This window comes from Babylonia areolata, chromosome 23, assembly GCF_041734735.1.
Source record: "Babylonia areolata isolate BAREFJ2019XMU chromosome 23, ASM4173473v1, whole genome shotgun sequence".
NCBI lineage: Eukaryota > Metazoa > Mollusca > Gastropoda > Neogastropoda > Buccinidae > Babylonia > Babylonia areolata.
Genome location: NC_134898.1, coordinates 52834123 through 52857602, shown reverse-complemented (window position 1 = coordinate 52857602; position 23480 = coordinate 52834123). Strand labels below are relative to the sequence as shown.

The following is a 23480-nucleotide window of genomic DNA, read 5'->3' as shown; positions in this document are numbered from 1 at the left end:
GTTTGGGTGTGTGTTCAATGTCTTCATCCATTGTGTGTGCTGTTCCTTTGTTCATTGTGTGTGTGTTGATCATTGTGTGTGTATGTGTGTGCTGTTCCTGTGTTCATTGTGTGTGTGTTGATCATTGTGTGTGTATGTGTGTGCTGTTCCTGTGTTCATTGTGTGTGTGTTGATCATTGTGTGTGTATGTGTGTGCTGTTCCTGTGTTCATTGTGTGTGTGTTGATCATTGTGTGTGTATGTGTGTGCTGTTCCTGTGTTCATTGTGTGTGTGTTGATCATTGTGTGTGTATGTGTGTGCTGTTCCTGTGTTCATTGTGTGTGTGTTGATCATTGTGTGTGTATGTGTGTGCTGTTCCTGTGTTCATTGTGTGTGTGTTGATCATTGTGTGTGTATGTGTGTGCTGTTCCTGTATTCATTGTGTGTGTGTTGATCATTGTGTGTGTATGTGTGTGCTGTTCCTGTATTCATTGTGTGTGTGTATGTGTGTGCTGTTCCTTTGTTCATTGTGTGTGTGTGTGTGCTGTTCCTTTGTTCATTGTGTGTGTGCGCTGTTCCTTTGTTCCTGGTGTGTGCTATTCCTGTGTTTGTTATGTATGCCATTCCTTTGTTCATTTTGTTTGCCATTCCTTTGTTCATTGTGTGTGTGTGCCATTCCTTTGTTCATTGTATGTGCCGTTGCTCTTTTCACTGTGTGTGGCGTTCCCTTGTTTATTACGTGTGGTGTTCCTTTGTTCATCGCATATGGCATTCCTTTGTTCATTGTGTTTGCCGTTCCTTTGTTCATTATGTGTGGCGTTCATTTGTTCAGTGTGTGTTTGTGACATTTTTTGTTTATTGTGTGTGTGCTATTTTGTTAATTGTATGTGCCATGCTTTTGTTCTTTGTGTGTGCGTTTTTCTTTTTTATCTTGTTGTGTGCCATTCCTTTGTTCATTGTGTGTGTGCCATTTTTTGCTCATTGTGTGTGCCATACCTTTGTTATTGTGTGTGTGTGTGTATACCATTCCTTTGTTCATTGTGTGTACCATTCCTTAATGCAACATTCTTTTGTTTATTGTGTGTGTGTGCCATTTCTTTGTTTCTTCTGTATATGCCATTCCTTTTTTCACTGTGTGTGTTTGTGTGTGACATTCCTTTGTTCACTCTGTGTGTGTATGTGTACATGTGTGTGCATGTGTGTGTGTGTGTGTCATTCCTTTGTTTATTGCGTGTGCCTTTCCTTTGATCATTGTGTTTGTAACGTTCCTTTGTTCACTGTGTGTGTCCCATTCGTTTGTGTATTGTCCTTCAGTGGTACAAAGGAGAGACTGGATAACGTTTTCAAGTCAAGATTTGTATGTCTGTATGGCTGTTAGTGTTCAGTACTGTGTTCGGGCCTTTTTGTAATGCCGGTGAAGGTCCTGATCCACGGCTTCCTGCACAACGACTGCAGCCCATGGGCTCTGGAGATGACCCACTCTCTGCTGGAACAGGAAAACATCAACGTCATCACTGTGAGCTGGGGGGTAGGAGCCGGCTTCCCATACACCCAGGCAGCGGCCAATACCCGCATGGTAGGGGCGGAGCTTGCCTGCCTCGTCAAGCTGATTGGCCAGCTGAAAGGGGCGCTTTCATTTGATTGGCCACAGTCTGGGCACTCACGTGGCTGGCCATGCTGGCAGAATTGTCCGTGGACAGATCGCTGGAATCACTGGGCTGAACCCAGCAGACCCTAACTTCAGCTACCAGCCCCCTGAGATCCGCCTGGACTCTTCGGATGCTGGCTGGGTGGACGTGATCCACACTGACAGCGCTCAGTTCACCACCTATGGTGTTATGGAACTCTGCACACTGACGGCGCTCAGTTCACCACCTATGGTGTTATGGAACTCTGCACACTGACGGCGCTCAGTTCACCACCTATGGGGGTTATGGAACTCTGCACACTGACGGCGCTCAGTTCACCACCTATGGTGTTATGGAACTCTGCACACTGACGGCGCTCTGTTCACCACCTATGGGGGTTATGGAACTCTGCACACTGACGGCGCTCTGTTCACCACCTGTGGGGGTTATGGAACTCTGCACACTGACGGCGCTCAGCTCACCACCTATGGGGGTTATGGAACTCTGCACACTGACGGCGCTCAGCTCACCACCTGTGGGGGTTATGGAACTCTGCACACTGACGGCGCTCTGTTCACCACCTGTGGTGTTATGGAACTCTGCACACTGACGGCGCTCTGTTCACCACCTATGGGGGTTATGGAACTCTGCACACTGACGGCGCTCTGTTCACCACCTATGGTGTTATGGAACTCTGCACACTGACGGCGCTCTGTTCACCACCTATGGTGTTATGGAACTCTGCACACTGATGGCGCTCAGCTCACCACCTATGGTGTTATGGAACTCTGCACACTGACGGCGCTCTGTTCACCACCTGTGGGAGTTATGGAACTCTGCACACTGACAGCGCTCTGTTCACCACCTGTGGGGGTTATGGAACTCTGCACACTGACGGCGCTCTGTTCACCACCTGTGGGGGTTATGGAACTCTGCACACTGACGGCGCTCTGTTCACCACCTATGGTGTTATGGAACTCTGCACACTGACGGCGCTCTGTTCACCACCTATGGTGTTATGGAACTCTGCACACTGACGGCGCTCTGTTCACCACCTATGGTGTTATGGAACTCTGCACACTGATGGCGCTCAGCTCACCACCTATGGTGTTATGGAACTCTGCACACTGACGGCGCTCTGTTCACCACCTGTGGGAGTTATGGAACTCTGCACACTGACAGCGCTCTGTTCACCACCTGTGGGGGTTATGGAACTCTGCACACTGACGGCGCTCTGTTCACCACCTGTGGGAGTTATGGAACTCTGCACACTGACAGCGCTCTGTTCACCACCTGTGGGGGTTATGGAACTCTGCACACTGACGGCGCTCTGTTCACCACCTGTGGGAGTTATGGAACTCTGCACACTGACGGCGCTCTGTTCACCACCTGTGGGGGTTATGGAACTCTGCACACTGACGGCGCTCTGTTCACCACCTGTGGGGGTTATGGAACTCTGCACACTGACGGCGCTCTGTTCACCACCTCTGGGGGTTATGGAACTCTGCAGCCGATGGGGGACATTGATTTTTACCCTAATGGTGGCCAGAACCAGCCTGGATGTCACACGGACACCTCTGTATACAACTTTGTCAGCGATGCTTACAGAGAAGGAATGACTAACGCCGAATACGCGATGGCCTGCAACCATGATCGCTTCATCATGCTGTTCCTGAAGTTCATCATCTCCAACTGTTTCTTCACCGCCAACCAGTGCACCAGCACAGAGGACTTCCGGGCAGGGGAGTGTCTGCGATGCGGTAACCACCCTTGCCTTGCCCCTCCATGGGCTGCCGCACTGACTTGTACAAGCACTGTGGCCAGTTCTATCTCAACACATTGTCTCATGCTCCCTTCTGTGGTTACCACTATCTTGTGCGTCTGACCCTTTCTGAGGACGTGGGCAGCGCCAATGGTCAGCTGCATGTGCAGATCACAGGCAACAACGCCAACTCCTCCACTGCTACTGCACCAGGGTGTTCTGACTGCTGGTCAGGTGGTCAGTCCTGTCATGCTGGTGCCCATGGATGTGGGTCACATGACCAGTGCAACCTTGACCTTCACACGCAGCAACAGCTACTTCAGCTGGCTGTCCATGTCTTTGTCTACCATCAGGCTGAGTGCCACCAAGGTGGAGGGCGTCAATCGCAGAAACACACTACTTTTGTCCTGGGTCCTCTGAAATCCAGCCAGGACCACCTCTGCAGGTGAGGAACAGCATCAGAAGGCCGGGAAACTGTTTCAAAGGTTGAGTCTTGAGCACACCAAGATCACAGAATACACTTTCCCATGTCAAGCCATAAGAAAGTCTTCCATTTCAATGTTCTAGCATTTGAAGCCTGATAAAGTTTTCCATGTCATCTTTCAAGCCCTATAGCATTTTCCATGTCATCTTTCAAGCATTTTAAGCCCAAATAGTCCTGTAGTTCATTTTTCAAGCTCTTCTAAGCATATGGTGGTGGTGTGTCCATCGAGATCGATGATGACCATCGTTGTCATCCAGCTGGGGGATGTGGGGAGGGTGGTGGGGGGATGCTCATGAATCTATCTGTGAATGCGCAGATGGCTGAATAGTCCAATCTGCGCACGAAATGTTCACTGACAGTTGGGGCAGACAAAGACAGGCATATCATTATCAGGGAGCTTGTTTGCCCGTGACTTTCTGGCCTGCCTCTTCTGAACAGCTGCAGCAGTCCTGTTGGCCTCGCACAACTTGGCACCTTTGTGCACAGCAGCGCACCATTTGTCACGGTCCACTGCAGATTCCTCCCAGGAGTCAGGGTTCATATCAAACGCTTTCAGAGAGACTTTCAGAGTATCTCTGAAGCGCTTCTTCTGACCTCCGTGTGATCTCTTCCCTTGTTGCAGCTCGCCATAGAAGAGCCTTTTGGGCAGCCGATGGTCTGGCATGCACGCCACGTGTCCAGCCCAGCGAAGCTGGGACTGCATCAGGATGGTGAAGATGCTGGGAAGGGTGGCTTTTGCGAGCACCTCTGCGTCTGGGGTCCTGTCTTGCCACTTGATGTTCAGTAGCTTCCTGAGGCATGTTGTGTGGAAGTGGTTCAGCTTCTTGGCATGTCGTTGGTACACTGTCCAAGTTTCGCAGGCGTACAGTAGTGTGGGGAGAACTACTGCTCTGTAGACCTTTAGCTTGGTCTCAAGACTAATGTCTCTTCTAATCCAGACATTTGCATTGAGTCTACCAAAAGTTGCGCTTGCTCTTGCAATCCTGACGTTCACTTCATCGTCAATGGTCGCATTTCGTGACAGTGTGCTGCCAAGGTATGTGAACCGCTCCACCGCACTGAGTCTCTGACCGTTGACTGTGATGTTGGGCTCAACGTAGGGTTTCCCTGGGGCTGGCTGATGGAGAACTTCAGTTTTCCTCGTGCTGATGGTAAGGCTGAAGTTCCTGCTGGCAGTGGCAAACTTGTCGACGCTGAGTTGCATGTCAGCTTCAGATCCAGCGTTGAGGGCACAATCATCAGCAAACAAAAAGTCTCTGATGATGTCTGTCATGACCTTCGTTTTTGCTTGAAGCCTTCTGAGGTTAAACAGCTTGCCATCTGTTCGGTACTTTAGGCTGATTCCAACATCGCCATCTCTGAAGGCATCAGTAAGCATTGCAGAGAACATGAGGCTGAACAGCGTTGGAGCCAGGACGCAGCCTTGCTTGACACCATTTGTGACAGCAAAAGGAGCAGATGTTTCACCATTGTCCTGGACTCGAGCCTGCATGCCTTCATGGAATTGGCTAACCAAGGAAATAAATTTCCGAGGGCATCCGTACTTGGCCATGATCTTCCACAGTCCCTCTCTACTCACGGTGTCGAAGGCCTTAGTGAGGTCAACATAGGTGGAGAACAGATCAGCATTTTGCTCCTGACATTTCTCTTGCAGCTGCCTTGCAGCAAACACCATGTCGGTGGTTCCGCACTCTTTCCGGAATCCACATTGGCTCTCAGGCAAATGACCTTGGTCAAAGTGTGCTGTGAGGCGGTTTAGTAGGATCCTGGCAAGTATCTTGCCTGCGATGGAGAGCAAGGAAATGCCCCGATGGTTATCACAGGCTTGCCGGTTCCCCTTTCGCTTGTACAAGTGAATGATAGATGCATCTTTGAAATCCTGGGGGATTGTCTCTTCTTTCCACGTGAGTGAGTACAGCTGATGGAGCTTCTCAGTCAGCACAGTGCCTCCATGCTTGTAGACCTCTGCTGGTATGGAGTCTGAGCCAGGTGCTTTGCCACTGGATAGCAGACGGATTGCTTTCTGGGTCTCAAGAAGTGATGGGGACTTGTGGGAGACGGTCTATGGCTTCATCATTTATGGAGGAAGGGCGATTTAAGACACTGTTGAAGTGCTCAGCCCAGCGTTCGAGAATTTTCTCCTTCTCGGTGATCAAGGTATTTCCATCTGCACTGAGGAGGGGGGATGATCCTGAGGATGTGGGGCCGTAGACTTCTTTTAAGGCATGATAGAACCTCTTCATATCGTGCCTGTCAGCATATCCCTGGATCTCATCTGCTTTGTCACTCAGCCACTTATCCTGCATCTGACGTAACTTTTGCTGAACAGTCCTGCGGATGGCATTGTACGCATCCTTGTTTGATGTGGACTTTGGGTTGCTCAGGTAGGCTTGATGCAGACGGCGTTTCTCATCCAGAAGCTGCTTGATTTCATCACAGTTTTCATCAAACCAGTCTTTGTGCTTTCTGGTCATGGGTCCCAGGGTCTCTGAAGCTGTACTATAGATCAGCTCACGCAGGGTCCTCCAGTCAGACTCCACATTCTGGTTGTCCAGAGAGGCGGATTCCAGACGATCTTCCAGCAGCTCCACAAAGGACTGTTTGATGGTGATATTTTTCAGCTTAGGGGCGTCTCTTGGGCTGGATTCGAATATTCAGCTTCGAGACTACAAGGCGATGGTCTGTCCAACACTTGGCGCCGCACATGGTCTTTGTTACACGTACATCTTGCCTATCCCTTTTCCTGACGATGACGTAATCGATGAGATGCCAATGCATTGAGCGAGGGTGCATCCATGACGTCCTGTTACGGGTAGGGAGGCAGAAAACTGTGTTGGTTATCAGCAGTTCGTGCTCTGCACAGGTCTGAAGCAAAAGCAATCCATTTGGGTTGCAGTGGCCCACACCGTGCTTTCCAATCACTCCATCCCAGGAGATGTAGTCAGAGCCAGCTCTAGCATTGAAGTCCCCAAGAATGATGAGCTTGTCTGCTTTAGGGATAGCAGCAATGACAGAATGAAGGTCCTCGTAGAACTTTGCCTTCACTTCATCCGGGTTGGTCATGGTTGGGGCATAGGCACTGACAATGGTGAGGTGCTTCTGGCCAGATGCCAGTGGGAGTTTCATGGTCATAAGCCTATCGTTGACTCCCTGTGGGATTCCAGCTAGCTTGCTGACAAGTGCTGTTTTTACTGCAAAACCAACGCCAGCCTCACGTCGCTCTTCGCTTCCTCGTCCACTCCAGAAGAAGGTGTAACCAGATCCCTGTTCACAGAGCTCGCCTTCGCCTGCAAGCTGAGTCTCACTCAAGGCTGCGATGTCGATGTTGTATCTGGCGAGTTCGGATGCAACTCGTGCCGTTCTCCTTTGGGGTCTGTCCGCGTTATCTCTGTCCAGGAGAGTCCTTATGTTCCAAGCACCAATGGTGAGAGGAACGGTCCTTGTTTTTTTCTTTTCTTTCTCTTTGTTTCGACCACTGATGTAGGGTCCCCACCAGCCGCGGTATGCTGGCCAGGGTGATATGGAGCAGGCAATTTTTAGGGCACCTTTTCTAGCCCCTTCCTCATGCCAGGGAGGTGAGCAGTGCATTCCTAAAGAGGGCTGCTCAGATGCTCAGACAGCTGCCGAGCTCCATCGCTGCTCCTGTTGATGAAGAACGACCCTATGGCCTGAGCCGCCTGTGTGCAGGTCTGCGGCTGCGACTGCCAGTGTACCCACACCTGTCGTTTCGTCGCTCGCCTGTCGCCACAGGACTTGGGGGTGATGAAATGATGAAGGATGAAAGGTCATTAAGGATGACTGATGACTTGCGCGATGAGTTTGTTTAAAGTGAAGAGGAGTTGCGCAACGTCGACCTCACTCTCTCGTCCGGGTCCACCAATTTCCAGTGGCAAGACTAAGTCGAGACGACTGGAGGATGAGCACGGATGCAGTGGATGACCAAGATATCCTTTCGGTGTCTCATCTTGCTCTCTGCACTCCACAGTGCGTTGCTGTAACCGCCTTCCTCTCCGTTGAACCGATGGGTTTCTTCCGCAGATTCTGCTGGATCCAGACTTCGCATGCATGGGTAGACACACCCCGGGGGCCAACTGCGTGTGGCATGCACACAGCACGGTGGAGCTAGATGGCCGTCTGTGGCTCTCCTGAGCCAATGCCCTTTTATGGATCTCCATAAGGGTGTCTAGCCACCCACATCACCAGTCCCGGAAGGGAGCGGTGGGAGTGCCGGTTTAGTCGCCGGCAATCCGACCCTGAACAGGTTGTACTGGATTACAGGTTACCAGTACCAGATCTAATGACCTGACCTGACAACCGTAATAAAACTCTCCCCATGTCATCAAAAAAAAAGAGGGTGTGTTTGGGGGGGGGGGGGGGGGGGAGGATGTGATACGTAAAAAGTATGCATAACTTTGAAGAAAATCGTCACAAAATCTGTCAACACATTTGGCCGTTTTAACCTGCATGGGAAATGATGTCACACCATGATCAGCTATAAAAAAAAAAAAAAATCACCTTTTTTGTGACTTCCCATAATGCATCTCCCTCTTCTTCCCCAACCCCCCTCCTTCACACGCACAAAAGCGCTGTGTCATCGAGTTTAACAGCCTATTAGCTGACGCCCTTAAAATCAAGTTGCTCAGTGCTTGGGTTTTGGTTCGGTGAAGGTTGCATTGTACAAGCGTTGAGTTCTGGTAAGGGCGCTGCCTGTGTACTGAGAGTTTAAGTGTGGCTGGCCAATTTGTGCTTGTGAAAAGTGTGTACTGGAATGCCTGCATGATGAAAGTGCATTGTTTCGACACAGATCGTACTGAACAAGACGGTGCCCCTGTGCTCTGCGCAGTACGAGCGTCAGTTCAACACGACACGTATACCTGGAATTGAGACAGGTCAGTGCAGGTGTCTTCTTGTCTTCAGACTGTTTTATCTCTTGCAGAACTTTATGATAGTCAGTAATCGTGTCCGACTGAGACCATTAGGACAGCCCTACTCTCTCAGCTACAAGGGTTTTAGGACAGTGGGTGTTGAGATGGTCCCCAAAGGCCAACTAGCCTCCAAGGCTTGTAGTTCTAGCAATGACATAAATACATGAATAAGCCTGTCCCATCCTATCTCTGTAACTGCCTCTTCCTCTACACCCCATCTTGCAGGCATGATGACAGAAAAGATTTGTGAAACTGGAGGAATGGAGAGATAATCATTATAGTGTTATTCTGAATTGTTTCCAATGCAGCGAAAATGTGTCAGCTTTTTACAATTGGTTTTTGTCATTTTTTGTTTGTTTGTTTGTTGTTGTTTTTTAACATCATGTTTTGATCAAATTCTTGAAAGAGTTGAGATTTTTAGTTTGTGTATGTTATGGAAACAAATTCTTGAAAGAGTTGAGATTTTTAGTTTGTGTATGTTATGGAAAGAGAAGAAACATTACGCTACTGAGCATTATTTTTCTTTCATCTTTTCTTTCTGTTTTTATTGAATATTTATTGATTGTTCATTATTTCATTCATGTCCTTTACATTTACATAATTTTACCCAAAAAATAGATAACAAAAGTGCAATATTAGCAAAAGCTAAAACAGACATGAATAGAAACAATTCTCAGAATATTGTTTCATTGAGGATGAGGATACTCATTTCACATATCTTGGTGATATTGTTTCATTGAGGATGAGGATACTCATTTCACATATCTTGGTGAGAGTAGGCAAGAGAACACATACAAATATACAGTGAAAACATTCAAAGATAACACATACATATAATCAAAGACTTTAAAGGCATCTATTGTAAATAATTCAGTTGCACTTGAAACATTAAAAAAAAACCCCACCAAAATGCATGAAATAACCTGTTTGTTTAATGAAAACATTTTTAAAAACAGAATCGGTATTACTGAACACCTTCAAAAAGACTCAGCAGCAGTGCAGAGTCTCCTCTGATGTGTAGCCTCAAGCAACCTAACATCAACAGTTTCCTGTCGACTGTCGATGATGCAAGGACTGTGACAAACTTTGTTGTGGCTGTGTATGGGGGACTCAGATTGAGCATTGTGTGAGTAATACCACTGAAAATGTGCAGATGATGGGGCAGCAAAACAACACCAACAACAGTTTTAAGTGTCCAGTCCATGTTGTGTTTCAACAAGAGATTTGTAGTGTCTGCATTATTTTTCAGACACTCTTCAGCATTTGAAAGAATCGAACCACATCGCTGTGTACCATAAGGGGAGGTACTTCAAGGTGTACATCCGCCACAAGCGCCGCATTCTGGAACCCATAGAACTTGAGGCGTGAGTTGTTTTTTGTTTGTTTTTGTTTCTGTTTTTAAGTTATTTCAAGCTTGTTTTACCCAGTTCAAAGGTTTATAGGATAGGCAATGACATTCGCTTGCTTCATTAAGATGGGTTTTTTTAATATGATAATGACACTAATAATTACAGGTGTTGGGGGGCAAAGGGGAATGAGAAACATAATTGGGACAGACACTTCACTACACAACTATTTGTCCCTCATTTCAGCCAGGTGTGAATGGGTACCAGACTTTGGTCGGGGAAGGTTAAAACACGGGAAGGAGAGGTTCGGCGCTGTTTTCTAATGCCAAGCCCTAGACACAGTGGAAATGAATTCACTGCCCTGATGGCCATATAAGGCTGTTGGTCCTTTGACTTTACTCATGAACTGTTGAATCGAGGTGAAAAGAAATCAAGAGTGGCATGTGCCGTTACAACTCTTTGTGTACTTATATCACTATCAGTGGTGCCATTCATTTTGCTGAACACAAAAAATAATGCAGCCCCAAGAGGAAGAAGTGCAAATAACAGAATGATGAATGACATACAGCAGCAGTTCAGGGATGAACCTTTAACATGTTTTAACTTTCCCCAACCACTGTGCGCCATCGCCTTTAACGTGTTTTAACACTTCCTGTACCAAGTGTGCACCATAACCTTTAACATGTTTTCACCATTTCTCCACCCATGTGACTGTACCCTTTAACATGTTTAAACACTCTCTCCACCCACTGTGTGCCATAGTAACCCTCAGCACATTTTAACTCTTTCTGTTCCAACTGTGCACCATAACCTTGAACATGTTTTAACCATTTCTTCACCCACTGTGACTGTACCCTTTAACATGTTTTAATGCTCTCTTCTCCCACTGTGTGCCACAACTTTAACACATTTTAATGCTTTCTGTACCAATTGTGCATGGTAATCTTTAACATGATTTAATAGCACTTTCTCCGCCCACAGTGCACTATAACCTTTAACACGCTTTAACACTTTCTCCACCCACTGTGACCTTCACCTCAAACACGTTTTAACACTTTTTCCACCCACTTTGCACCATAACCTTCAACACATTTTAACTCTTTCTGTACCCACTGTGCACCATAACCTTCAACACATTTTAACGCTTTCTGTACCAACTGTGCACCATAACCTTCAACACATTTTAACGCTTTCTGTACCAACTGTGCAACATAACCTTCAACACATTTTAACGCTGTCTATACCAACTGTGCACCATAACCTTCAACACATTTTAACACTGTCTGTACCCACTGTGCACCATAACCTTCAACACATTTTAACGCTGTCTATACCCACTGTGCACCATAACCTTCAACACATTTTAACGCTTTCTGTACCAACTGTGCACCATAACCTTCAACACATTTTAACGCTGTCTATACCAACTGTGCACCATAACCTTCAACACATTTTAACGCTGTCTATACCCACTGTGCACCATAACCTTCAACACATTTTAACGCTTTCTGTACCAACTGTGCACCATAACCTTCAACACATTTTAACGCTGTCTATACCAACTGTGCACCATAACCTTCAACACATTTTAACTCTTTCTGTACCCACTGTGCACCATAACCTTCAACACATTTTAACGCTTTCTGTACCAACTGTGCACCATAACCTTCAACACATTTTAACGCTTTCTGTACCAACTGTGCACCATAACCTTCAGCACATTTTAACGCTTTCTGTACCAACTGTGCACCATAACCTTCAACACATTTTAACGCTGTCTATACCAACTGTGCACCATAACCTTCAACACATTTTAACGCTGTCTATACCCACTGTGCACCATAACCTTCAACACATTTTAACGCTTTCTGTACCAACTGTGCACCATAACCTTCAACACATTTTAACGCTTTCTGTACCAACTGTGCACCATAACCTTCAACACATTTTAACGCTTTCTGTACCCACTGTGCACCATAACCTTCAACACATTTTAACGCTTTCTGTACCAACTGTGCACCATAACCTTCAACACATTTTAACGCTTTCTGTACCAACTGTGCACCATAACCTTCAGCACATTTTAACGCTTTCTGTACCAACTGTGCACCATAACCTTCAACACATTTTAACGCTTTCTGTACCAACTGTGCACCATAACCTTCAACACATTTTAACGCTTTCTATACCAACTGTGCACCATAACCTTCAGCACATTTTAACGCTTTCTGTACCAACTGTGCACCATAACCTTCAACACATTTTAACGCTTTCTGTACCAACTGTGCACCATAACCTTCAACACATTTTAACGCTGTCTATACCAACTGTGCACCATAACCTTCAGCACATTTTAACGCTTTCTGTACCAACTGTGCACCATAACCTTCAACACATTTTAACGCTTTCTGTACCCACTGTGCACCATAACCTTCAACACATTTTAACACTGTCTATACCAACTGTGCACCATAACCTTCAGCACATTTTAACGCTTTCTGTACCCACTGTGCACCATAACCTTCAACACATTTTAACGCTTTCTGTACCAACTGTGCACCATAACCTTCAGCACATTTTAACGCTGTCTGTACCAACTGTGCACCATAACCTTCAACACATTTTAACGCTGTCTGTACCCACTGTGCACCATAACCTTCAACACATTTTAACGCTGTCTATACCAACTGTGCACCATAACCTTCAACACATTTTAACGCTGTCTATACCAACTGTGCACCATAACCTTCAACACATTTTAACGCTTTCTGTACCAACTGTGCACCATAACCTTCAACACATTTTAACGCTGTCTATACCAACTGTGCACCATAACCTTCAGCACATTTTAACGCTTTCTGTACCAACTGTGCACCATAACCTTCAGCACATTTTAACGCTTTCTGTACCCACTGTGCACCATAACCTTCAACACATTTTAACGCTTTCTGTACCCACTGTGCACCATAACCTTCAACACATTTTAACGCTGTCTGTACCCACTGTGCACCATAACCTTCAACACATTTTAACGCTTTCTGTACCAACTGTGCAACATAACCTTCAACACATTTTAACGCTGTCTATACCAACTGTGCACCATAACCTTCAACACATTTTAACGCTTTCTGTACCAACTGTGCACCATAACCTTCAACACATTTTAACGCTTTCTGTACCCACTGTGCACCATAACCTTCAACACATTTTAACGCTTTCTGTACCAACTGTGCAACATAACCTTCAACACATTTTAACGCTGTCTATACCAACTGTGCACCATAACCTTCAGCACATTTTAACGCTTTCTGTACCCACTGTGCACCATAACCTTCAACACATTTTAACGCTTTCTGTACCAACTGTGCACCATAACCTTCAACACATTTTAACGCTCTCTGTACCAACTGTGCACCATAACCCATATAATGTTTCGACAGCGCTTCCTCCATCCACAGTGCACAATAACCTGAAACACTTTCTGTAGCCACTGTGTGCCACAATGTTTTGCATGTTTTAACACTTTCTCCACCCTACCCTGTCGGTGTTGCAGAATGTTCCAGCGCATTCTGGATGACGAGTCACTCCCGGGGAAGGGGGAAGAGCATATGGCGGCCATGACAGCCGGGGAGAGAGTGCCGTGGGCCAAGGCCAGGAGGGAGTTTTTCTCCAAGGGAAAGAACAAGGCCTCACTTGACGCCATCGAAAAGGTGACCTGTGTGAAAAAAATTAATGAATAAAAGGGGGGTGAGGGGGTGAGTTTTTCTCCAAGGGAAAGAACAAGGCCTCACTTGACGCCATCGAAAAGGTGACCTGTGTGAAAAAAATTAATGAATAAAAGGGGGGTGAGGGGGTGAGTTTTTCTCCAAGGGAAAGAACAAGGCTACACTGGCCTTATCAAAAAGGTGACCTGTGTGAAAAAAATTAATGAATAAAAGGGGGGTGAGGGGGGAAGTTTTTCTTCAAGGGAAAGAACAAGGCTACACTGGACTTATCAAAAAGGTAACCAGTGTGAAAAAAATTAATGAATAAAAGGGGGGTGAGGGGGGAAGTTTTTCTTCAAGGGAAAGAACAAGGCTACACTGGACTTATCAAAAAGGTAACCAGTGTGAAAAAAAATTAATGAATATAAAAGGGGGGGGGGGTGGAGGTGTGGGAGGAGTTTTTCTCCAAGGGAAAGAACAAGGCTACACTGGACTTATCAAAAAGGTAACCAGTGTGAAAAAAAATTAATGAATATAAAAAAGGGGGGGGGGGGGAGGTGTGGGAGGAGTTTTTCTCCAAGGGAAAGAACAAGGCCTCACTCGACACCATCAAAAAGGAGACCTGGGTGAAAAAAATAAATGAATAAAAGGAGGGTGTGGGGGGAAGTTTTTCTGCAAGGGAAAGAACAAGGCCTTACTCAGCGTCATCAAACAGGTGACCTGTGTGAAGAAGAGGGATGAGGTTTGGGGGGGGCGGGGACATTGTGCAGAAAATAGTGTAGAGATGTGTGAACAGAGGAAAGGATCGTGTGCAGAAAACAGTGTAGAGATGTGTGAACAGAGGAAAGGATCTTGTGCAGAAAACAGTGTAGAGATGTGTGAACAGAGGAAAGGATCTTGTGCAGAAAACAGTGTAGAGATGTGTGAACAGAGGAAAGGATATTGTGCAGAAAACAGTGTAGAGATGTGTGAACAGAGGAAAGGATCGTGTGCAGAAAACAGTGTAGAGATGTGTGAACAGAGGAAAGGATCGTGTGCAGAAAACAGTGTAGAGATGTGTGAACAGAGGAAAGGATCGTGTGCAGAAAACAGTGTAGAGATGTGTGAACAGAGGAAAGGATCGTGTGCAGAAAACAGTGTAGAGATGTGTGAACAGAGGAAAGGATCGTGTGCAGAAAACAGTGTAGAGATGTGTGAACAGAGGAAAGGATCGTGTGCAGAAAACAGTACATAATTGTGTGAATGGAGGAGTCGATGGGGGAGGGAGTAAAGGTTTCTGTGCAGAAAATACAGGTTTCAACAAAGACCAACTAGGCACTTGCACAGTTGCCTTTTTTGGGCTGTGGTGAATGAAATGATACTGAATTTTAGGCAAACACAGTGGTGTGTATAATATATATAGCCATTGTAATGTAATGAGTACCACTTATAACCCAAGATGTTTCCTTTGCATATGCATTTCCTGTTTTTTGGGGGGTTTTTTACAATGATAAACCACAGCTGTAGTTTATGAACCTGATTAAATCCAAAAATCATGAAATACGCATCACACACACTTACACATACACACACGCGTTGTCCACCTGATCATTTTTCTAAGCCACAAAACTACTGTGAAAACCTGGTGTAAACATGGAAGATAACTCTGATCATGCTGAAACATGGAAGATAACTCTGATCACACTGATTGTGCAGGCTGCTTTTGTCCTGGCTCTAGACACTGAGAACGTTGACTACGATCCAGTGAGTTTGACTTCTGGTCATTTGCTGCTTCTTCTCTCTCTCTCTCTCTCTCTCTCTCTCTCTCTCTCTCTCTCTCTCTGTCCAACCAAAATATTATAAAGATCCATCTAACTTTAGATTTAATTTGCTCATGTCGTCAAGACATGAGTCTACTCTGTGTAACTTGGCCATTTATATATATGAGGCATTGAAGAGATTGAGAATAGTTATGACGTGAATGTTGTTGAACATCTGTGTTAGATATTTTTTGGTTGGTTTGTGTTGAAGATGCATAGTGTGTCATGTAAAATCTTATTTATCTTTCTTTAATGTCACCCCCTTCAGTAAGGGGCTTTGGCCTTTATCTGAATAAAAAATTGTTATTGTTATCGTTATCGTTATCTCTCTCTCTGTCTTTAAATGTTGAAATGAAACATCATGCACTATTTTATTATTGTTAATTAGGGATGGTATAATATTCATGCATGTGCAAGTGTATTCGTTCATGTGTGTGAAGTGTCTCTTTTAGTTTTTGTATTTCTCTTTTTTGCTGTGATGTTATTTTGTTCTTTCTGTCTTCTGTTTTTTATTTTTTTTACTTATTTGTATTGTATTTTTTGTTTCATTTTGTTCGCTTGTTTAATTTCTTTGCCCTGAGGGTCGGATGAAAAAACAGCATGTCCTTACTTATTCCACTTCCCTTATTAAAGAACATTCATTCATTCATTCATTCATTCGTTACCTCTCTCTCTCTCTCTCTCCCTGCACACCTCCCTCCTCCTTTCCAAACAGCCCTGTGGCCTTGCAGTTAAATACTTCTCTCTCTGTCTCTCTCCCTCCCTCCTTCCTCTTTTCCAAACAGCCCTGTGGCCTTGCAGTTAAATATTTCTCTCTCTGTCTCTCTCCCTCCCTCCTTTCCAAACAGGCCTGTGGCCTTGCAGTTAAATATTTCTCTCTCTGTCTCTCCCTCCCTCCTTCCTCTTTTCCAAACAGCCCTGTGGCCTTGCAGTTAAATATTTCTCTCTCTGTCTCTCCCTCCCTCCTTCCTCTTTTCCAAACAGCCCTGTGGCCTTGCAGTTAAATATTTCTCTCTCTGTCTCTCCCTCCCTCCTTCCTCTTTTCCAAACAGCCCTGTGGCCTTGCAGTTAAATATTTCTCTCTCTGTCTCTCTCCCTCCCTCCTTCCTCTTTTCCAAACAGCCCTGTGGCCTTGCAGTTAAATATTTCTCTCTCTGTCTCTCCCTCCCTCCTTCCTCTTTTCCAAACAGCCCTGTGGCCTTGCAGTTAAATATTTCTCTCTCTGTCTCTCTCCCTCCCTCCTTCCTCTTTTCCAAACAGGCCTGTGGCCTTGCAGTTAAATATTTCTCTCTCTGTCTCTCTGTCTCCCCCTCCTTCCTCTTTTCCAAACAGCCCTGTGGCCTTGCAGTTAAATATTTCTCTCTCTGTCTCTCTGTCTCCCCCTCCTTCCTCTTTTCCAAACAGGCCTGTGGCCTTGCAGTTAAATATTTCTCTCTCTCTCTCTCTCTCTCTCTCTCTCTCTCTCTCTCTCTCTCTCTCTCTCTCTCTCTCCCTCCCTCCTTTTCCCTCACTCTCTTCCACTTTCTTCTGCTTATTGTCTCTTTCTCTCTTGTTTCTTCTGTTCTCTCCTCTTCTCTCTCTATCTCTAACCCCCCACCCCCCTCTCTCTCTCTCTCTCTTTTCCTCTTTCCCCACCTCTTTTTTTCTCTCTCTTAGTATTATTGAGGCTCTGGTTTCCCTTGCCCTCTTCCCCCCCACCGTTTTGTGTGTGTGTGTGTGTGTGTGTGTGTTTTCTAGGTGGGGCGGTTGAGGGGTTAGATTTGGCAGAATTATTGTTAAAAAAAGAAGGAATTTTTGGGGGCGTGGGGGGGTATCTGTGTGTGTGTGTGTGTTTGCAGGGTGTGGGTGGGGTGGGGGAACTGAGGGGTCAAGAAAGTATCCTTGGTATGAAGTTGTGTGCCCCATTTTGCCCTTGCTGTATAAATTACTTCCCTTTCACCACAGTAAACATCCACAGGGGATGACCAGGACATGCGTAGGACACACTTCAAATTCTGCCTCAGGATTTTAATTGGATTAAGCAATGAAGTTTTTATTTCAGGATTTTAATTGGATTAAGCAATGAAGTTTTTATTTCTCCACAGAATGATCCGACGTCCCTGGACCGCTATGGCCGCGCTATGCTCCACGGGACTGGATACAACCGGTGGTTCGACAAGTCCTTCACTCTGGTGGTCTGTCCCAACGGCCGGGTGGGTAAAGAGTGAATGAGGAATGAATGATATGGACTATAACTAATATAGCGTCTATCCTCTGTCATAGACCAAGCTCTAAGGGTTTTACAAACACAGGGTCATTTGCACAACAGGCTGCCTACCTGGCTAGAGCCGACTGACGGCTGCCACTGGGCGCTCATCATTCGTTTTCTGTGTCGTTCAATCATATTTCAGGCATGCACACATACACACTCAGACATACATGTAACATGAAGGGGGCTGAAGTGATTGTAGTTGAAGGGTGTTGAACTGTTTATAGTGAAGGGTGTTTGTAGTTGAAGGGTGTTGAACTGTTTATAGTGAAGGGTGTTTGTAGTTGAAGGGTGTTGAACTGTTTATAGTGAAGGGTGTTTGTAGTTGAAGGGTGTTGAACTGTTTATAGTGAAGGGTGTTTGTAGTTGAAGGGTGTTGAACTGTTTATAGTGAAGGGTGTTTGTAGTTGAAGGGTGTTGAACTGTTTATAGTGAAGGGTGATTGTAGTTGAAGGGTGTTGAACTGTTTATAGTGAAGGGTGTTTGTAGTTGAAGGGTGTTGAACTGTTTATAGTGAAGGGTGATTGTAGTTGAAGGGTGTTGAACTGTTTATAGTGAAGGGTGTTTGTAGTTGAAGGGTGTTGAACTGTTTATAGTGAAGGGTGTTTGTAGTTGAAGGGTGTTGAACTGTTTATAGTGAAGGGTGATTGTAGTTGAAGGGTGTTGAACTGTTTATAGTGAAGGGTGTTTGTAGTTGAAGGGTGTTAAATTGCTTGAAATTTAAGGGGGTTGAAGTCTTTATTGCTGAAAAATGTTGTTGGTTTGTTTTTTTTTTCTTCTTTTTTTTTTCATTTTTGCTTGAATTCATCACTTTTTTTTTAAAGTCATCATATTTTTATTGGCAGGCATTCTGTATATGTGTTTTCATTGTATTTGTAAATTTGTGCCTGTCATACTTGAGGAAAGAAAATAGCTTGATGAACAAATAAATAAACTTTTTTTTCCTTCTTACAGATTGGTTTCAATGGTGAACATTCATGGTAAGTCTGATTTCAGGATACTGTTCTGTTTGTGTAAAATGGGTGGGGATGACCTGAATGTGGAGTTTTTTGTTTGTTTTCGTTTCTTGTTGTTGTTTTTAGGGGAGTGGGTGTTTATGTTGTTATTGTTTGTTTTTTTAAAGGTTTGATTTGTATACACCGTTTTAATTGTCTGTATTGGTAGGATATTGTGCAAGTTGTATGGTGTGTAGTTTATAAACAACAATAAAAGCAGTATTTGTAGGATATGCAGGATGTGATTTATGATTGAAGAAAAGCTGTATTGAATTGTTGTCATTAGTGAGAGAAATAATTGAAGAAAAGCTGTATTGAATTGTTGTCATTAGTGAGAGAAATGATTGAAGAAAAGCTGTATTGAATTGTTGTCATTAGTGAGAGAAATAATTGAAGAAAAGCTGTATTGAATTGTTGTCATTAGTGAGAGAAATGATTGAAGAAAAGCTGTAAGTTGTTATTAGTGACAGAAAAAAGGTGGTATTGTAATATCTGCAAGTTGTAAGTCATAAACAACAAAAAAGCAGTATTTGTAGGATGTGCAACTTTTGACTTGTTGGTAAGGAAAGACAAAGCAGTATGCATGATGCGATTTGTGAATGAACAAAAAAAAAAAAAAGCAGTATTTGTGAATATACATATTGTGATTTGTAAATTCAGAGTGAACAAAACAAATGTAATTGCAGGATGTAAAAGCTGTAATTTGTGAATGAGCATTTAAAGCAGTGTTTGTAAGGCATACAAACTGTATTTCATGAAAGAAAGAAAAAACAGCATGGGAAAGATATACCAGTTGTAGATTATAGTAGGACGTCTTTGTTGCGATTTGTAGGATATGCAAGTTTTGATTTGTGAATGACTAGATAAAAACAATCAACAAAACAAAAAAATAGACACCAAAGAAAAGAGATGATGAGCGAGGCCAATGTGTCTACAGGGCGGACGCTCCAATTATGGCGCACATGTGGGAGTATGCCATCACCGACGAGTATTTCAAGCTGGGGTATGTAGGACTACTTTTAGTTTTATTTGGTATTGATGTGTCTGAGGAGAGGAACTTTTTTGTTCAGAGCCGTCACCACAACAAGAGTAACAAAATAACTGTTATTCAGACCGTCCATCATAGCCCATTCTGAACAGGTGTAAATCAAATCAGAGCATGTTGTTTATAGCCCAGCTAACGGCAAAGAGCACTTTCAGGGCTGAATACCCACCAGGTTCTTAAAACAAATAGAAGAGAACACAAAATAAGGTCTTCTTCTTCTTCTTCTTCTTCTTCTTCTTCTCCTTCTCCTCCTTCTTCTTCCTCTTCTTCTTCTTCGTCTGCTTCTTCTTCTTCTTCTCCTTCTTCTTGAAATTCTTGTTCTTCTCATTTGTAAGAACAAAATTATCTTCAGTGAAGACAATGTTCAAAAGATGATTTCATCCATGTTTCGCTTAGTCCACACACAAATTAGATTAACCCTTTTACTGCTGCTGAACCATGGTGAAATGAGATGAGTGAGGCATGAGTTTTGGAATGCAGTGACCCCGTTTTGTGTGCTGTATCAGTGGTGTAGTTGATTTTGCTGATCAAAAGAAATGCAGTCCAAAGAGAAAGAAATCCAAACACAGAATGGTGATTGACACCCTGAGCTGTAAACTATGTCTGAACTGGTTTGAGGTGAAAGCCCTTCACTCAAAAGGGTACTTACCAGCAGCAGTCAAGGGGTTGATATCAGCCAGGATGAATAGAGACTTAAAGAATAATAATCAGTAATGATAACAGGGGGAGAGAGAGAGAAAGGGGAAGAAGAGGCCTACAGACTGAAACAGTGAGAGACACACACACTCCGAACTATTCCAAAGAAACCATACATGCATACACTAAACACACATTCAGAGATACAGGTTTTTGTTTGATGATGTTTTCATTCAGTTATTTGTTTAGACATTTTCTACGTAATTTTATTTGTATCTGCAAAATGTTGTCTGCATGTGTGTCTGTACATGCATGCAAACAGTGTTTGTGCAAAAGTGTGTTCATCTGTCCGTTCATACTGTATGTTTGAATTCAAAATAGGAAATTACAGTGGGGTAAAATGTAATATGTGTGTGTTTGTAATGGATAATTACATTGGGGTGGAGTGCAAAATAGTATGTGTCATAGTTAATAAACAGTGGGGTAGAATGTAAAGTTCTGTGTGTAATGGTTAATTAAAAAGAGGTATATTGTAAGACTATTAACTGAGTTCATTGCAAAATTGTGTATACAATGTTTCATTACAGTGAGGTAAAAGTATGTATGTGTCTGTCTGAGAGTTGTTTATTTTGAAAAATCAAAATGGTTAATGTCAAGAGGTGTGTGTGTGTGTGTGTGTGTGTGTGTGTGTGTGTGTGTGTGCATTGCATTTGTTGTGATCAGCGAAATGTGAGTAACTTTTATTACAGTTTTAAACAGTTATGATTTTTTTATGGTATTTATCATTGCAAAAGCTGCTTCCTTTTTTTCTTTTGTGAATCATGGTGTGAAGAGCTTTGTGCTGTACAAAGGTTGCATTCAAACTGAGACAGCAGCTGACTGGTAGACACAATCAAGAATAGAAAAATCATTTGTTCAATCAGTGAGAATTTGACAAAGTTCAAAGAAATAGTTTTTAAGCCTATAGGCTAAAGCTCACATAGCCTTTTATAACCATCAGGGCAGTGAATTGATATTCATTGTGTCTAGGGCTCGGCATAGGAAGGCAGGGCAGTGAAGTGAATTGATATTCATTGTCTAGGGCTCGGCATAGGAAGGCAGGGCAGTGAATTGATATTCATTGTGTCTAGGGCTCGGCATAGGAAGGCAGGGCAGTGAAGTGAATTGATATTCATTGTCTAGGGCTCGGCATAGGAAGGCAGGGCAGTGAATTGATATTCATTGTGTCTAGGGCTCGGCATAGGATGGCAGGGCAGTGAAGTGAATTGATATTCATTGTCTAGGGCTCGGCATAGGAAGGCAGGGCAGTGGATTGATGTTCATTGTGTCTAGGGCTCGGCATAGGAAGGCAGGGCAGTGAAGTGAATTGATATTCATTGTCTAGGGCTCGGCATAGGAAGGCAGGGCAGTGAAGTGAATTGATATTCATTGTCTAGGGCTCGGCATAGGAAGGCAGGGCAGTGAATTGATATTCATTGTGTCTAGGGCTCGGCATAGGAAGGCAGGGCAGTGAATTGATGTTCATTGTGTCTAGGGCTCGGCATAGGATGGCAGGGCAGTGAAGTGAATTGATATTCATTGTCTAGGGCTCGGCATAGGAAGGCAGGGCAGTGGATTGATATTCATTGTCTAGGGCTCGGCATAGGAAGGCAGGGCAGTGAATTGATATTCATTGTCTAGGGCTCGGCATAGGAAAGCAGGGCAGTGGATTGATGTTCATTGTGTCTAGGGCTCGGCATAGGAAGGCAGGGCAGTGAAGTGAATTGATATTCATTGTCTAGGGCTCGGCATAGGAAGGCAGGGCAGTGAATTGATATTCATTGTCTAGGGCTCGGCATAGGAAGGCAGGGCAGTGGATTGATGTTCATTGTGTCTAGGGCTCGGCATAGGAAGGCAGGGCAGTGAAGTGAATTGATATTCATTGTGTCTAGGGCTCGGCATAGGAAGGCAGGGAAGTGAAGTGAATTGATATTCATTGTCTAGGGCTCGGCATAGGAAGGCAGGGCAGTGAATTGATATTCATTGTCTAGTGCTCGGCATAGGAAGGCAGGGCAGTGAAGTGAATTGATATTCATTGTGTCTAGGGCTCGGCATAGGAAGGCAGGACAGTGAATTGATATTCATTGTGTCTAAGGCTCGGCATAGGAAGGCAGGGCCCACTTCTGGCATTCCATCACTTTAACCCTTTCACTGTCAGGAAAATAAGATTTAAGTGAAATCTATTTGCCAGGGTTTTTTCACAAAAAAACGGGTATATATTTTCAAAAAATTCTGTGCTCTTTGTTATTCGAGAAAGACCCATAAAAGCATTTTTTTTTTCTGAAAGGTGAATGAATAAAGAATACAAAACACATATGTTTTCCCATTTTATATATTTTCAGAGACATGCTGTTGTTTTGAAATCAGTGTTGTCACATTTTCAGCTTGTTCATTCCAAACATTAGTCAGGTAATTTGCACTAAAATATCATATTTTCTGGACAAATGGATAATATCTGCACACACAAATTATACTAGAACAATCACAATAAAAGAGAGAGAGAGAGAGAGAGAGACAATGCATTGTGATTTCTCCAAGTGATAATTTAGATGTGGGGCCACACCCCCTCCTCTCCTGTCCACCTCTTTCACACGGTCACTTCATCCAGTTCTCATCAGACCATATTGGCTAAGTGCCAAGAAAATTGCTCACACTGTGTCCTGCTAATAATGTGGTTCCTTCCTGTCAACTGCTACAGCTGTACAGGCGGCATCACTCACTGACAGTCGTATCTTGGCCAGTCTCTTGATTGCTCCCTTTATTTTCTATCAAATCATCATATAAATGTTCATCACTGTCTTCTCCTTCGAATTTACTCTTCAATCCTTTCTGAGCATCAGCTAAAGAAAGCAGTCTTGGTTGATTTAGTGCACCACAATCGCGTGTCTTG

General features: G+C 44.2%; 1 protein-coding gene across 2 annotated transcripts in view; it reads left to right on the top strand.

The window, feature by feature from the left end:
- LOC143297582 (carnitine O-palmitoyltransferase 1, liver isoform-like) overlaps positions 1-23480 on the top strand; it is a 93374-nt gene that overhangs the window by 34811 nt on the left and 35083 nt on the right. For both annotated transcript variants that reach the window (XM_076609983.1, XM_076609984.1), the window contains exons 9-15: positions 8658-8742; positions 10028-10142; positions 13678-13834; positions 15524-15571; positions 17712-17819; positions 18830-18855; positions 19808-19873. In XM_076609983.1, the coding sequence (XP_076466098.1) occupies positions 8658-8742; positions 10028-10142; positions 13678-13834; positions 15524-15571; positions 17712-17819; positions 18830-18855; positions 19808-19873 (605 nt within the window). The remainder of the gene's footprint in view (positions 1-8657; positions 8743-10027; positions 10143-13677; positions 13835-15523; positions 15572-17711; positions 17820-18829; positions 18856-19807; positions 19874-23480) is intronic.